Genomic DNA, 15186 nt, shown 5'->3' with positions numbered 1-15186 from the left:
TTCAGCATCATTTTCTAAACGGTGGGGGGGGTTATATTATGTTGTTTTCAAATGTGGAATAGACTTTGTTTTTGTCCACTCATACTTTCCTGTTTTGCTCCCCCAAGCAGTAGATAGATTCAAACCGAGTGGTCGAGCCGAGATCTTCCTTCCGAACCCCGAGCTTCCGTAGGACACTCTTTTATTCGTTTTTACTTCCGTTAAACTTTATATTCTATTTGTAAACTGAATTCTGTTAGATATGCTCTGATGTCGCCCATACTAGGGTTAATTATAAGGCCGGAGGCCATGGATGTTAATTGCATGACATTATCTTGTGCATGCTACCGGTTGGTGTTATTAAATGTGTTTTTAATAGGTTGAGAATTTTGGGAATGTCCATTTTTCAGGGGAGACTCTATCGAAATTTCAGCAGAAAGTCTCGTCTCTTTTTAGTAAGTGGGCCTGGCATCAGTATGATGTCGGAATTACCACAGGATTCATCCCAGATTCCGAGGAGTTCGGGGCAGGTTTTGTTAATGCATGGTGGTCATAATGGTACTGAAACAAATGAAGTGTCAATGTACTCTACCCCTCCTATTTTGGGCCGTTTGGACACATCAGCCCAACTGCCAATAATGCGTTTAGAAGTAGCATCTGAACCTACTATACAACATAATTTGAGTCCATAGCCTTCTTAATTTTTTTCAGACTCCTTCTCATATTTCAAACACTCATTCTCTAGCATCCCTTCCAAGTCGCACAATCTCTTCCTAAATGCTCGATTTGAAGTAGCTACCTTTGCCAACTTATCCTTTGTGCTTTGTAACTCACATTTCAAACTGTGCAAGTCAGTTGAAGAGAGTTTACTATGGCCCTGGAAAATATAACACTAATATTGTGACTTTATTGCTATCGTGGGTATTACCTGTGAGGTCCCAAGGCTTGCTCTTGTAGATGCCGATCTCAGAGATTGCATTAAATTTGAAGGGTTTTCGACACACCTTACGCTTGAGGTAGTAAATGACGAGTTCTTCGTCTGTTGGATGGAATCTGAACCCTGGAGCCAAAACGTGTTCGATGTCGCAACTGGTAGTGGTCGCAGAGCTGAGATAGAGACTGGCAGTGGTGGCGGAGCGCTGAGAGATAAAGTGGTGGTGGTCACAGAGAACTGAGAGAGAGAGAGAGAGAGAGAGAGAGAGAGAGAGAGAGAGAGAGAGAGTGTGTGTGTGTGTGTGTGTGTGTGTGTGTGTGTGTGTGTGTGTGTGTGTGTGTGTGTGTGTGACAAGAGAGATAACCAAATTTGGGGCTAAGAGAGTGAGTTAGGTTTTCTTTCAGTATGACACGGGAAAGAAGAGAAAAAGAACCTAAGAAGAGAGAGCGCGATAGTGAATTCAAAAGTGTGCAAAACGGGATAGGTGCCCAATATGTATGTATTTAGACTTGGTATTCCAAGAATGTCCAGCCAAGAATGGTATTTGGAGAAGTAAGTTTGGCCTTGATGGTATTTTACAATATTTCCCTCTCTTTTTTTGGGTAATATTTTATTATTATTATCATTATATTTGTTAGTTTATTTTTCCTACTTTAATCCACCTACATAAAAAGCCACTAGCGTTAAGCGTGAAACATTCAAAATCTCACAAATTGTTGTTAATGAAAATGTTGAAACATAAGACATTTCTTTGAATAGGAGGTCATAATTATAATCCAATGGAGCTTTATTGGCAAAGTAAAATAATAAATTCATATTTCTATTTACAATAGAAAATTAGGATTTAAAGTAAATTAAATACAATTAATATGAGAATCCTTGGTGTTGGTCCACAGGTCACGCCAACAATATGTGCATCACCACAATCCCTATTGTTAGCAGGCTCAATAGCATGTCTCCTAATGATGATCTGCTCTCACTCCACTGTCGAGCATAGCTAGAAGTTATGGAGACTAGGCTTGTAAAATGGGACGTTACTGGCCGGGCCAATCAGGCCCTAGGAGGTGTGAACTCATGCCCTACTATTGACGAGTTTTTACAGCCCTAGGAAGTGATCGGGTCGGGCTGGGCTGAGCCTGCCCTATACAAAATATGCTAAGCCCATGCCCTACCCACGGGCTATACTATTTCAGGGTTTTAGAGCTTACTCGACCCATGTAATTTTCAAACTAATATTTAGATATTTTAAACACCAATTTGGAAATTTATCAAAAATCTAAACTAAACATTTTGTAAAAAGCCCAACTTGGCTTTTTGCACGGGCCTATATGGCAAAAATCTGAAGAAAAGAAGTCCAAATCGAGTTGACATTCCGGGCCCAAGCGCCTTGTCAGGGTGGCCTTCAAGTTTGGGTAAAATGCTGCTGGTTGTAATGTGGGACTGCCCCACTCTCATAAAACACAGTCAAATATATTACTTTTCCTGCACCCACAAGAATTGTTTTCTTTCAATTAATCTTATTGTCCACCCTCTTCCTCTTCTTCTTCAAACCCAAATCACCATAAATGCCAACCCATCAACAAATACTTCCTCACCCTAAATCCCTTTGCCTAACAACCAACATCCCCAACCCACATAATTGCTTATTGAAACTAACATTATATACCCTGAATATGAAACTAACGCTAATTGAGTAGTATTGCATTCAGAAGCCTTCAGATCTAATTAAAGTGTGAAACCACACAAATACACAATCAAAACCTTTAATATGTACCTTCCAATTGTGAGCCTTCAAATATGAGGCAAGTGAACAAAACAAAAGGACTAAGTTGCTAGAATTGTCGTCCTTGGTCAACATTGATGTCCAAAGCAATGAAAACATCAACGAGATTTAAGCTATTCTCAAGATTAAACTTCTCAAAACTACCTTCATCAACCTCAAGTACTTAGCAAATTCAGCATCCCAAGCAGAGGCCTCATGTTGGACTGCTACTAGGAGTCCCACATTGGTTTCTTAAGGAAACCTCCCTTTTTTTTTCTTTTTCTTTTTTTAATTCTTTTATAAATAGGTGGTCCATAAGTCCACCCTCCTGCCATAATTGTGTTAGTTGTATTATGTTAAATGTTGAGTTTGAGTTTTTCAACAGAGCATTAGTAATAATTGTTTTTATTTGTTTTGAGTGTTAATTATTATTAATTTAAATAAAACTTAATTAATTAAAATCGGGCTGGGCCGAGCTTTTTAAGGGCTTAAAAACATGGCCCATGCTCTACCCATTAGACATCGGGCCGAACTGAGCCCACCCATTGTGTTGGGTTTGGTAACCCATAATTCAAAAAATCGAGCCAGGTTCCAGCTAACCCATTGAGCCTAGGCTTATTTACAGGCTTAAGGGAGATGTTTACCGAAGATGAGCCTGAAAAAGAGAGTTCATATGGACTCATAATTGAACTTACAATTATAGTTGGCTCATCCAATCCGTTGACGAGCTAAATCATACACGATCATCTTATCTTTTAGAACAAGATCTGCAATTGAAAAAACAGAAAAACGGCATAATTAAAATAGTACATTTATGATTGACATACACGGTTTTCAAAAGCAAATTGTGATCATCAATATTTATCAGTACAAAAGTAACTACAAAATGCTCAGAAAGTCATTGCATTGTGCACCACCAGGTAGACTAGAAAATACATTAGTTAGCATAAACCCTAGCATAAATAAGCTTCTGAACAAATAAACGCACTGAGAAAAATTGAAGAGGATTCATCCAACCAAATATGAGCAAACTTTTTTCCACAAAAATTTAATAACGATCCTAAATTCAGGGACTAACCCCCTAAAATTGTCACCCCTCCCTAAGCCTTCTGAAAACCAATGCACCACACAGTAGTTGCTACCTATAACAATACAATGACCCATTACATTTATGCCATACAATTTGCAATAATCATATGTCTAATGCAATGACTTTAAATAAGAACTTGAATAGATGGAGAAGGAGGAACATCTTACACTATGTATAAGGTACTGTTCTGATTTCAACACCATTGATGCATTGGCGGCAAAGTTTAGACTAATTGCTAGAAAAATCTCAGCCAAACTGGAACATAAAATGTCATTCAGGTCTTCATAGCTTTTCTTTAGAGGGAAACTTAAAGAATATTTAGGGATAGAACCAACTTGGTGGTTACAAGATAACACTGATTTCCGTCTGAAATCAAGGGAGTCATAGATCGTGAAACAGCTAAAGTTATCTACACATCCCAACACAAAATCATATTTTAGTAAGGAGAAGATATCTTATTTTAATAATATACTCATTTTTCATACCAAACACCACAACCATTATGTTCCTCCCAATGCTGCAATTTATTAACTAAAAGGAAGTCTGAACTCAAATAGACAGAAATTAGGATGAGAGATGAATTAAATGGAGAAGAAAGAAAAGGAAATTCCAATGGGAAGTGAGCTTAATTTTGTGCCTTAATAAGTGGAGCTAGCTTCTGTTCATGAAATTTGATCACAAATCAACCCATAAATAAGACCAAGTGAATAAACTTACAACACTAACAAAAGGAACGTAAGCTTCTTCAACAAGGTATGCCAATGTTGTTCATGAGTCGATAATAATTCCTCTGCCGTGTGATGTGTTGGATCAATTGGCAATATTTTCCCATTGACAGCAATGCTTTGTAGATTTAAATAATAATGGTGCCTGGAAATAATAGTGAAGGAAGTTATATGAAAAACTCAAACTCAAAAATAAATAAGTAATATCAGATAGCTAAGAAGTAAAAGTTTAAAATGCCAAAAGTGACAGCATCTAACTAACCCTCGAGAACACTTTGGGAGTTAACCCTCGAGATGACAACTGTGATATAATAGATAGAGCCCATTGAAACACCTTTAAATCAATATACACTCCATGGGTAAGTCAAATTTGATTCCTCTCACCTCGTTTACGGCTCGGGCCAGGCTAGGCTTTTCTAGAAAATTCAAAGCCAAGGCTGCCCCATGGGCTTTGCTTTCTCACATTAGCGAGTGCAGGTACAAGTATCAATATGCAGGTTGAAGAGGGACAACTGGTTATTACATATCAGATGCACTATATTTTGATAGGATTCAAGAGCAATCTTATATTTCTAACTCTTCAGCATTCATTGTTTTTGGGTGAGATGTTTTAAAGGCACTCAACCACTGATGGCGGCAGAGCTATGAAGTTATATTGATTTTGGTATCTGTAAGTATTTAAATAAGGGTGTAATCAGGAATTTTCATAAGGGTGGGCATATGGTTAGTCATTAGGTTGGGCCGGGCTTTATGGACTTTTTATTTTTATTTTTCAGGTTGCTCGAGGTTTCAAAGGGCTTGGCCCTGGCCCGACCATCATGTAGGGCTGCCATGGGCCTAAATGGGCCGGGCTTAAAAAAAAGTGTTTTAAATCTTTTTGTTACACATTTTTTTTGTCAAAAGTGATGGATTAAGAGTCTTCTCTTAAACAATAGTAGAGATTACTACATAACTTAAGAATGAGTAGCACTTCGATCTTTGCCACTAAATTTTCCCTCTTAGAGCAAGTCCATCCATGAAGGCTAAGGCAAGGCTAAGGCAAGGCAAGGGCTGCCACTATTTATGTGAATAGTGGCAGCCTTGCCTTAGTTGGTTCCACCCTTGGAAGGCTAGGGCAAGGGCAAGAAAAAGAAAAAGATTATGCAACAAAATATAAACAATTTAGAAAGTGAATAAAATTGTTATGTATTTATAGGGAAAACATCCATAATATTTTGGTTTTAAAAAAAAAAAAAATTGAATTTTTTTGGATTTTTTAGAATTTTTTAAGAATTTTTTTGCTCGCTGACGTCAGCGCCTTCGGGCTTGAGCCCAGGCGAGATTTGCCCGTGGGCTTGCCCAGGCTGGTGGGTCCTATGCCTTGCCCGGGCTGGATCTCTCCCGCTGGACTCGTTTTTTGCTTGCCTGGGGGGCCTTTAGCCCGGTTTGGCTCTATGGCTGGACTTGCTCTTAGGAAACTAAAAAACATACCATTTTGCAGAAATGCGGCTCTTGAAAGCTTCGATCTTGGCTTCCGTCGCCATGCTATTATCTCTCTCTGTTGTCTACTATGGCTTGCCGGCCACCTTTCTTTCTCTAGAATGGGCTTTTCCGCCGAGTCATTGAGTACAACTTGACCAACCCCGAGCTCGGGACCGAGTCAAGCAGGCCCCGTTCTTGCAAAATAAGGCGGGCGGCGTCGTCGACTTCCCAGTCAAAGGCTCCTCTGATCCCTACCTCTTCGGGTAATTTTATCATATGGGTTCTCTTTTATGTTCTTGTATGAAGCTTTTGGTATGTTTGTATTAATGGGCTTGTCTCAAATTGGTATATATTTTTGTGTGAGTTGAGCATTCTTTTGGTTGTTGTTAATCATTGAGGTTTTTTAATTGGTTAAGCATATTGTGTACACATGTTATAAATTAAGTTAATTTTTTCAATGTTGTCTAAAATTTTGTAACAAACAAGCAATATATACACTATATCTTTTAATGACCCTGTTTTTTCAAGTTCAAATTTAGTGGCTCAATAAAGAATTTGAATGCTTATTTCGGATTTATTAATTCTAACGACATAAATTGCTTTAATTTTCATGATGTCAATCCTATTTTGGTATAGAAGTAACACATTTTCATAAGATTCATTTCAAATATATTTTGGCTATTGGTGTAGGTTTAGTAAAAGAATTTGGCTTTATATGTTTATTTTCTTAAGTTATGTAGTAATCTATACTATTGTTTAAGAGAAGACTCTTAATCCATCACTTTTGAAAAAAATATGTAACAAAAAGATTCAAAAGACTTAGAAAAGTATTTTTTTTATTTTAAAAAAAGCCCGACCCATTAGGCCTGAGCCCAGGCGGATCCCAAAAATTTTGCGAAAATACCACTAAATACCATCCAAGGCAAAACAGAATCTGTAAATACTGTCCTCAAGCTACACAATCTGCAAATACTATCTACAAATACATACTTATTGTCTACTTAACACATTTTCGCACATTTTCTTTTTTCTTTCAGCTCTCTCTCTCTCTCTCTCTCTCTCTCTCTTTTAATATCCCGCGGAGTCTTCATATTTTATATTTTACGTTTTTTCAAAGAATATTGTAACTTCATATTACCCCTCAAAAGTCAAAATGTTGTTAGCTTCATATGAGATCGCCAATTTTAGATCACTCAGTATTATCAGTCAACTTGTAGGTCAGTTAGTCGAAAAGTGTCAGAGGAAATTTGGAAACTTGGAAAGCGTCAAAGTGAGTGAGCGAGAATGCTCTTCCTTCTTTCAATCTACTTATTTATTCAACTTCAACTACTGTCAGTTCCTGAATGTCTGCTTAGTGCTCTCTCTCCAATCTCTCTCTGTATAATCAATCTCCGAGAAAGAACTCTGCCAATTGATTGTATTTTTGTGGAACGTTAAGATGAGATTTCTCTGCTATAAAAATAAATAATCATGCACTTCTGGGCTTTGAATGAGAATATTTCCATGTGGAAGGCTCTGCATAAACGTTTAAACGTTACATGAATGGATTGATTTGTTGAAAGTTAAACCAAGCAGGAATCCAAAGCTACTTTATCTATTATTTGTAAAAGCATGAGAGCATGCTGTCGGGTGGTATATTTTGTTTATTGGCTCAATGAGCTACTGTTATTTCACCCATGCTGTCGGTTGTTGTCCCAATAGAACTTTTCTCTTTTGACTAAAAGTTTGTCTCTAAAAGAGACGTTGGTCTCTTGCTTTGTAATGAGAATGTTGTAGTAAAAACTATTATTATTGAATGTGAACTTATCAGACGGAAAAGCCTTTCTTCCATATTCTCTCTGTGTTTCCAGCTTGAGTCTTCTTCCTTCTATTCTCTTCCGTGTCTGCGTGAGTTCATTGAGTGTTCATTGAGTGAGTGTTTTCTTGCTTGATTACTATTTGGTTTTATCTGTGTGCTTGTTGTGTTGTTCAGTCTGTTTGTCCATGAGTTAGCTGCCGTGAGTTTTTGATTTATTCTACATCTGGTATCAGAGCTGAGGCTCAAGAAGGATGGCAAACAGAAATGACTTTGTGCAGTGCCCTGTTGGTAAATTTGATGGGAAGGGGAACTTCCAATATTGGCGTTCTCAGATGGAGCTTTTCTTCAAAGTGATGGAGTACACAGATGTTGTATTAACTGGATTTGCAGAACCAGGAGATCAAGTAACTCTCACACAGAACCAGAGAGAAGAGTTGGTGAAAAATAGGAAGAAAGACAGCAGGGCCTTGATGTACATTTTTGGTGCAATTGATCCAGCAGTCCATGAGAAAATTGCACATGTCTCTACATCTAAGGAGGCATGGGATGTGTTGATCAACAGCTATATTGGAAGAGAGAAAGTGAAGAAGGTACGGTTGCAGACCTTGAGGAGGCAGTTTGAACTTTTGCAGATGGAAAGAAAAGAAAGTATCTCTGATTATTTCTCACGTACTTTGTCCTTGGCTAATCAGATGAAAGCCAATGGTGAGGATATGAAAGAGCTACTGATTGTGGAGAAAATACTTCGAACCTTGACAGACAGGTTTGAAGGCAAAGTTACAGCTATTGAGGAGACACGTGACCTTAGTACTTTGACAGTTGATGAGTTGCAAGGTTCACTGCAAGCTTATGAGCAAAGATTAAATGAGAAGTCAGAGATTGGGAATGAAGAAGCGTTGAAGGCCCAAGTGAACGTGAAAAAGGAAAAGAATGACTCTAAGAATGAGGAGTCCTGCAATGAAGCAAGATCAAATGGCAAGAATCATAACTCAAATTATAGAAGGGGACAGAATAGATTTGAAAACAGAAGAGGAAGAGGCAGAGGAAGAGGAAGAAGCAACAATTGGAGCCAAGCCCGTGATAGCAACAGTTGGAGTCAAGCTCGTGATAAATCTAATGTTCAGTGTTTTAACTGCCAGAAATATGGCCATTACAAAAATGAATGCAATTCTCAGAGGTTTGAAAATAAGGGGCATCATGCTAAGTTTGCAGAAAATGATAAAGGCAATGAAGAAACTTTGTTGCTGGCTTTTAATGCTGTAAGTGATGATGAGAAAAACAAGTGGTTGTTGGATACTGGATGCAGTAATCATATGTGTGGGCACAAGGATTTGTTCAGTGATTTGAATGAGTCTGTGCAGTCTGTGATCACATTTGGTGATCAAACAAAGATTCCAGCCAAAGGAAAAGGGAGAATCTCTATCAAGCTAAAGGATGGCTCGTCCAATTCCATATCAGATGTTTATTACGTGCCTGGTTTGCGGCACAATTTGTTGAGTTTGGGACAGTTGTCAGAGAAAGGATATGACATCCAAATTGTCAATGGAGTTTGCACCATCCATGCTGCCAATCATAGACTAATAGCAAAGGTAAAAATGACACCAAACCGGCTGTTTCCATTGTATCTCAGTTACCGTGAATTACCTTGTTTCAGTTCAATGATGGTTGATGATAACTGGCTATGGCACATGCGATATGGACATTTAAATTTTAACAGTTTAAATCTCCTTGCTCAGAAAAATCTGGTATTTGGTTTGCCTCATATTTCTGTGCCTAATGATTTATGTGAGACCTGTGTTCTTGGTAAAAAGCATAGAGACAGTTTTCCTAAAGGAAAAGCCTTTAGAGCTCAAAGGCCTCTTGAAGTGATACACTCTGATCTGTGTAGTGTTGAGACAACCTCACACGGTGGTGGAAAATATTTCATTACATTTATTGATGATTTCAGCAGGAAGACTTGGGTGTATATCTTAAAGAACAAATCTGATGCTTGTGACACTTTCAAGAAATTCAAGGCCTATGTTGAGAAACAAAGTGGTGAAATGATAAAAGTACTGAGAACTGACAGAGGCCAAGAATACATAGTTTGTGATGAGTTTTTAGAGAAGAATGGGATAAAACATCAATTGACAGCCAGGTATACACCTCAGCAAAATGGTGTGGCTGAGAGAAAAAACAGAACAATTATGGATATGGTGAGATGTATGCTGAAATTGAAGAATCTGCCTAAGTATTTTTGGGCAGAAGCTGTTGCTTGTGCTGTGTATATTTTGAATAGGGCTCCTAGCAGAAGTGTGAATGGAAGAACTCCTTATGAAGTTTGGAGTGGCAGGAAGCCAAATATTCAGCATCTTCGTGTGTTTGGATGTATTGCTTATTCTCATGTCCCAGATCATATTAGAAAGAAACTTGATGAGAAGGCAGAAAAATGCATTTTTATTGGCTACAGCACAGTCACAAAAGGCTACAAGCTTTATAATCCAAAGACAGAGAAGGTTATAATCAGCAGGGATGTCACTTTTGATGAACAAGGAACTTGGGATTGGTCCTTGAATGAAAGCAGACCTGCAACATATTTTCCAGCAGCTGATAATTATCATTTTGGAGATGATCAACAAGTAAATGAACCAGAAATTCAGCAGGAAGTTGAGCCAAGAAGGTCAACACGTGAGCATCGATTGCCATCTCGTTTCCAAGATTATCAAATGACAGGAAATGTTGCCTCAGATGAAGAAATTGTGAATTTTGCCTTGTATGCAGATTGTGATCCTCTATCATTTGAGGAGGCATGTGAACATGAGCACTGGATTAAAGCAATGGGTGAAGAGATTCATGCAATTGAAAAGAATGACACTTGGGAGCTTACTTCTCTTCCTGAAGGAAAGACACCTATTGGAGTTAAATGGGTATACAAGACAAAGTACAAGCAGAATGGAGATGTGGATCGTTTCAAGGCAAGGTTAGTAGCTAAAGGCTACAAGCAAAAACCAGGAATTGATTATTTTGAGGTTTTTGCTCCTGTTGCTAGGCTTGATACTGTTAGAATTGTTATTTCTCTTGCTGCCCATAATGCTTGGAAGATATTCCAAATGGATGTAAAATCTGCATTTTTGAATGGAACCTTGGAAGAAGAGGTTTATCTTGAGCAACCAGCAGGTTATGTAAAACAAGGGGAAGCTGACATGGTGTGTAAGCTGAAAAAGGCTTTGTATGGCCTTAAACAAGCTCCAAGAGCATGGTACACCAGAATTGATTCTTACTTCATGGAGCATAAGTTTCAAAGGTGTCCATATGAACATACTTTGTATGTCAAAAATAATCAGCAAGGGGATGTTGTTATTGTCTGTCTGTATGTGGATGATTTGATAATTACAGGAAATAATATGAGATTGATTGCAGAATTCAGGGAGGCTTTAGCATCTCAATTTGAGATGACTGATATGGGATTGATGTGTTATTTTCTTGGTATTGAGGTGAAACAAACTGAGCAAGGGACTTTTATTTCTCAAAAGAAATATGCTGGTGACATCCTCAAACGTTTTAGAATGGAGTCATGCAAGCCAATTTCAACTCCAGTTCAAGAAAGATTGAAGCTGCAGAGAGATGGAGCTGGAAAGTTGGTTAATCCAACATTTTTCAAACAGTTGGTTGGTAGCTTGCGTTATTTAACTGCTACTAGGCCAGATATCACATTTGGTGTTGGGCTAATTAGTAGATTTATGGAAACTCCAAGACAGTCACATATGCAGGCAGCAAAAAGAATTCTGAGATATGTCAAAGGAACTCAAAGTGATGGTATTTTCTATTCAGCTAATTGTCCTGTGAAGCTTGAAGGATACACGGACAGTGACTGGGCTGGTGATGTTGAAACAGCAAAAAGTACTTCAGGCTATGCATTTCATATTGGTTCTGGAATGATTTCTTGGTCATCAAAGAAGTAGCAAGTTGTGGCCCTTTCATCTATTGAAGCAGAGTATATTGCAGCCACAAATTCTGCAACACAGGCAGTATGGTTGCGCCAATTACTTGGTGATCTTCATCATGAACAGAAAAGCCCCACAACAATTTATTGTGACAATAATTCAGCGATTGCATTGGCAAGGAATCCTGTTTTTCATGGGAGGACTAAACATATACCTGTGAAGTTCCACTACATTCGGGATTTGGTAAATGACAAGGTGGTTGAAGTCCAATATTGTCCAACTGGAGAACAGATTGCAGATATATTTACTAAGGGTCTCAGGATGGATGCGTTCATGAAGCTGAAGAAGATGATGGGAATGCAGAGTTATGATGAGCTTGGTTTAAGGGAGGCTGTTGAAAGTTAAACCAAGCAGGAATCCAAAGCTACTTTATCTATTATTTGTAAAAGCATGAGAGCATGCTGTCGGGTGGTATATTTTGTTTATTGGCTCAATGAGCTACTGTTATTTCACCCATGCTGTCGGTTGTTGTCCCAATAGAACTTTTCTCTTTTGACTAAAAGTTTGTCTCTAAAAGAGACGTTGGTCTCTTGCTTTGTAATGAGAATGTTGTAGTAAAAACTATTATTATTGAATGTGAACTTATCAGACGGAAAAGCCTTTCTTCCATATTCTCTCTGTGTTTCCAGCTTGAGTCTTCTTCCTTCTATTCTCTTCCGTGTCTGCGTGAGTTCATTGAGTGTTCATTGAGTGAGTGTTTTCTTGCTTGATTACTATTTGGTTTTATCTGTGTGCTTGCTGTGTTGTTCAGTCTGTTTGTCCGTGAGTTAGCTGCCGTGAGTTTTTGATTTATTCTACATGATTAATAGTGTCTGTATTTTAATACATGATTACATACATGGTCAACAAAAATTCAGTCCAAAAATTTCGGACACAAGTTCGACATTGTTATCCTCGCTTCATGCCATCTTGGATATGGATGCAGTTGTTTCAGCATACATCTTCTGTACAACTATTCAATAATCAGTTGCTGAACCTAAGTCTGATTCTGAATTATGAATCTGTATCTGAATGAGAATTCGATTCTGTGTCTGATTTCCAATCAACTGGTTTCATCCTGTTCGTGTTGGCTTCTAGGGGAGGCAGTCCATCATCATCACTTGAGTCAAGCTCATTCTCTTCTTGTTGGGAGGTAGTGTCTCCCTGCAGACTTGCGTTGCATCCATCTGGAACTGCGGATTTGAAGATTTCTGGCCTGCATTGGGTGGTCAAAGCAAATATAAGGAACAAAAGACCAACAAAAAAGAAAGATGAGGTGGAGGAGATGCACGTGAGTGCCTGTCTCTCAACACTTAAAACATTACAGAAAATGTGCCACAAGGCTGCAGGATTTCACACTACACGTCCATGAGCTACCTTTTTCCATCTTTTGGTAGGATTATGTGCTAGCTCTGGATACTATGGGAGGCTTGTTGAACTACTATTTCCAAAGAAAAAAGAAAAAAGAAAAAGAATTTTGACAGTTCCAACTTTATTAAGTTGCAACATAATGCTCAAACAGTAGACCTTCACCCATATGAAGGAAGCCGGAGTAAAAATTGAGTTAAGTTTCAAAGTCTGATAACCAAAAAACCACAAAAGGACATCGTACTGTTAAATGTTTATGCAAGCCGGGTTTTAGAGGGTGGCATATAGTGAGATAGTGGCACATCATTTTAAGATGGGAAGAGAATACACACCATTCTGGTGATTTCTTAAGCGCACGAACTTGTTCGTAAAATAGAACTTGCGAAACAATGCATGCCACTCTGCTGCCAGATTCAACAACCTTCTCCTTTCCACTTGCATCAACAACAACAAAGCTCCCTGCATAGAAAATGAATGCAAAAACAATGTCTTTTTGGGTACATTTACGAGAATCTGTTGAAATTGGTTGACTTTACAGGGAACAGAGTCAACATACCTCGTTTTATCCACATGCTCTTTTGAAATTTAGCTGGAAACAACGCCAAAGATTTCTCTCCTTGTGCATCCATGACCTTAAATAAGTAGAGCAGAATCAAAGACAAGCTGTAAACACATTGTGCAGTACAAATTCAGTTAATTTTCTTTACGAACATAACTTCAATCTAAGAATTAGCCCAACCCCAGCACATCCCTTTATGATTTGAGTGAAGTCCTAGGGCATAGGAAGGAGCCAACCCACTAAGCTTATAGCCATTAGTGCATTTTCATTAACACTAGCTGTTAATTACATGCAGAAACTGGATTTCGAAAAAAATAAATACAGCTTTTAGGGTTAAAGATTGGCACTTTACTGCAACCAAGTGCGTGAAGAAATAGATTGAATATGAACAGAGTCTTAGAAGGGTTTTTCTCTATTTGACCCCCCCAAAAAAAGAAAAAAAAGAAACAAAAATAGCGGATTTATTGAATAGAAGAGCACCTCAATGAGATTGGAACCACGTAGAGAAACCACTTGCATTATAGAGTGACCATCTTTGAGGGTCAAGCTCTCTTCCTCCACTGCCCTCTTCAGATTCTTCCTTCCACCTTTCATCGAGATTGAAATTAAAACCCTAAAATGATCACGTCCTGCTCAGTTTTCAAGCTTTGGTTTTTGGGAATGTTGCATCCACACAGGAGCAAGGGCTGCTGCGACGGCAGGAGGTGGTCGGCGCCGGCGGAGTGGTGGTTGGGGTTAGGGCTTAGGGTTTAAGAGGGAGTGTTAAACTAATTTGGGAATTAAGGGTTTGGAGGACGCCTGACTCAGGTCATTAAACTTTATATTTTCATTGATTTTCTTTTCTTCTTTTGGATAAAATGAGATGGGAACCATATCACGGTTTTTTTTCTTCAGGTTTTTTTAGTTTTGTTTTCTTCTCTCTTTTGTGTGAGTGTCAGGGTGTGTGTCATAGAATATGCTTATGAACCAGAATTTTCCGGGAACCTTCTATAATATTAACAGTAATAGATATCTTCGTGTGGCGTTTGTCCATATAGACCTCATGGTTATAATTTCATCATATCCGCTGTATATTCTTATGGTGTTTAATAAAGTATCTTTTTCAACATTAAAAAGAAGCCCTAGAAAACTACATGACTTTGATTGGCCTACGTCGTTTGCTATTTTAGGGTTAAACGCCAAAATGTCAGTAATTCTGGACTGCTTAGTATCAGAGTCACAATATATATCCATATATAATCCCATTTTATTGAGGAATTCTTCAAATAATTTTATCTGAGAGACGCCCTTTAAGGTATCCTATGAAATTTTTTTCCAACGATCTAGACCATCTATTTTTTAAGTTTTCATTCATAAAAAATTCTTGCAAAAAATTAGACAAATTGGAAACCATTTAGACATAAAAAATGTGCAGAGATGATCAAATGATATCTAAAATCCAAACCTACAAAACGTGCTTCTACTAAAATTTTAATAATTTAATTGAATGGTCAAATAATATCGGATTCAAGTGATTTTTTGTTAAAATGATCTTCAAATGAATATTTA

The 15186-nt window shown here is 38.0% G+C and overlaps 1 protein-coding gene across 2 annotated transcripts; it reads right to left on the bottom strand.

Annotated features, from left to right (window-relative positions):
- Positions 1 to 12516: 12516 nt before the first annotated feature.
- LOC110745385 (uncharacterized) lies at positions 12517 to 14627 on the bottom strand. Of its 2 annotated transcripts, none has more exons than XM_088253106.1 (4): positions 14119 to 14627; positions 13636 to 13711; positions 13412 to 13538; positions 12517 to 12927 (listed from the first exon to the last, which is right to left on the bottom strand). In XM_088253106.1, the coding sequence occupies exons 1-4, from the start codon at positions 14230 to 14232 to the stop codon at positions 12726 to 12728; spliced, it is 519 nt and encodes a 172-aa protein (XP_088109232.1). In that variant the 5' UTR covers positions 14233 to 14627; the 3' UTR covers positions 12517 to 12725. The 2 variants fall into 2 exon arrangements, with proteins under 2 accessions (XP_088109232.1, XP_088109233.1); XM_088253107.1 differs by having other exon boundaries at positions 13636 to 13742; positions 14119 to 14622.
- Between the last annotated feature and the right edge of the window lie 559 nt (positions 14628 to 15186).

The sequence above is a fragment of the Prunus avium genome, chromosome 5, assembly GCF_965620075.1.
Source record: "Prunus avium chromosome 5, drPruAviu1.hap1.1, whole genome shotgun sequence".
Taxonomy (NCBI): Eukaryota; Viridiplantae; Streptophyta; class Magnoliopsida; order Rosales; family Rosaceae; genus Prunus; species Prunus avium.
This window is presented reverse-complemented; position numbering and strand designations above follow the sequence as displayed.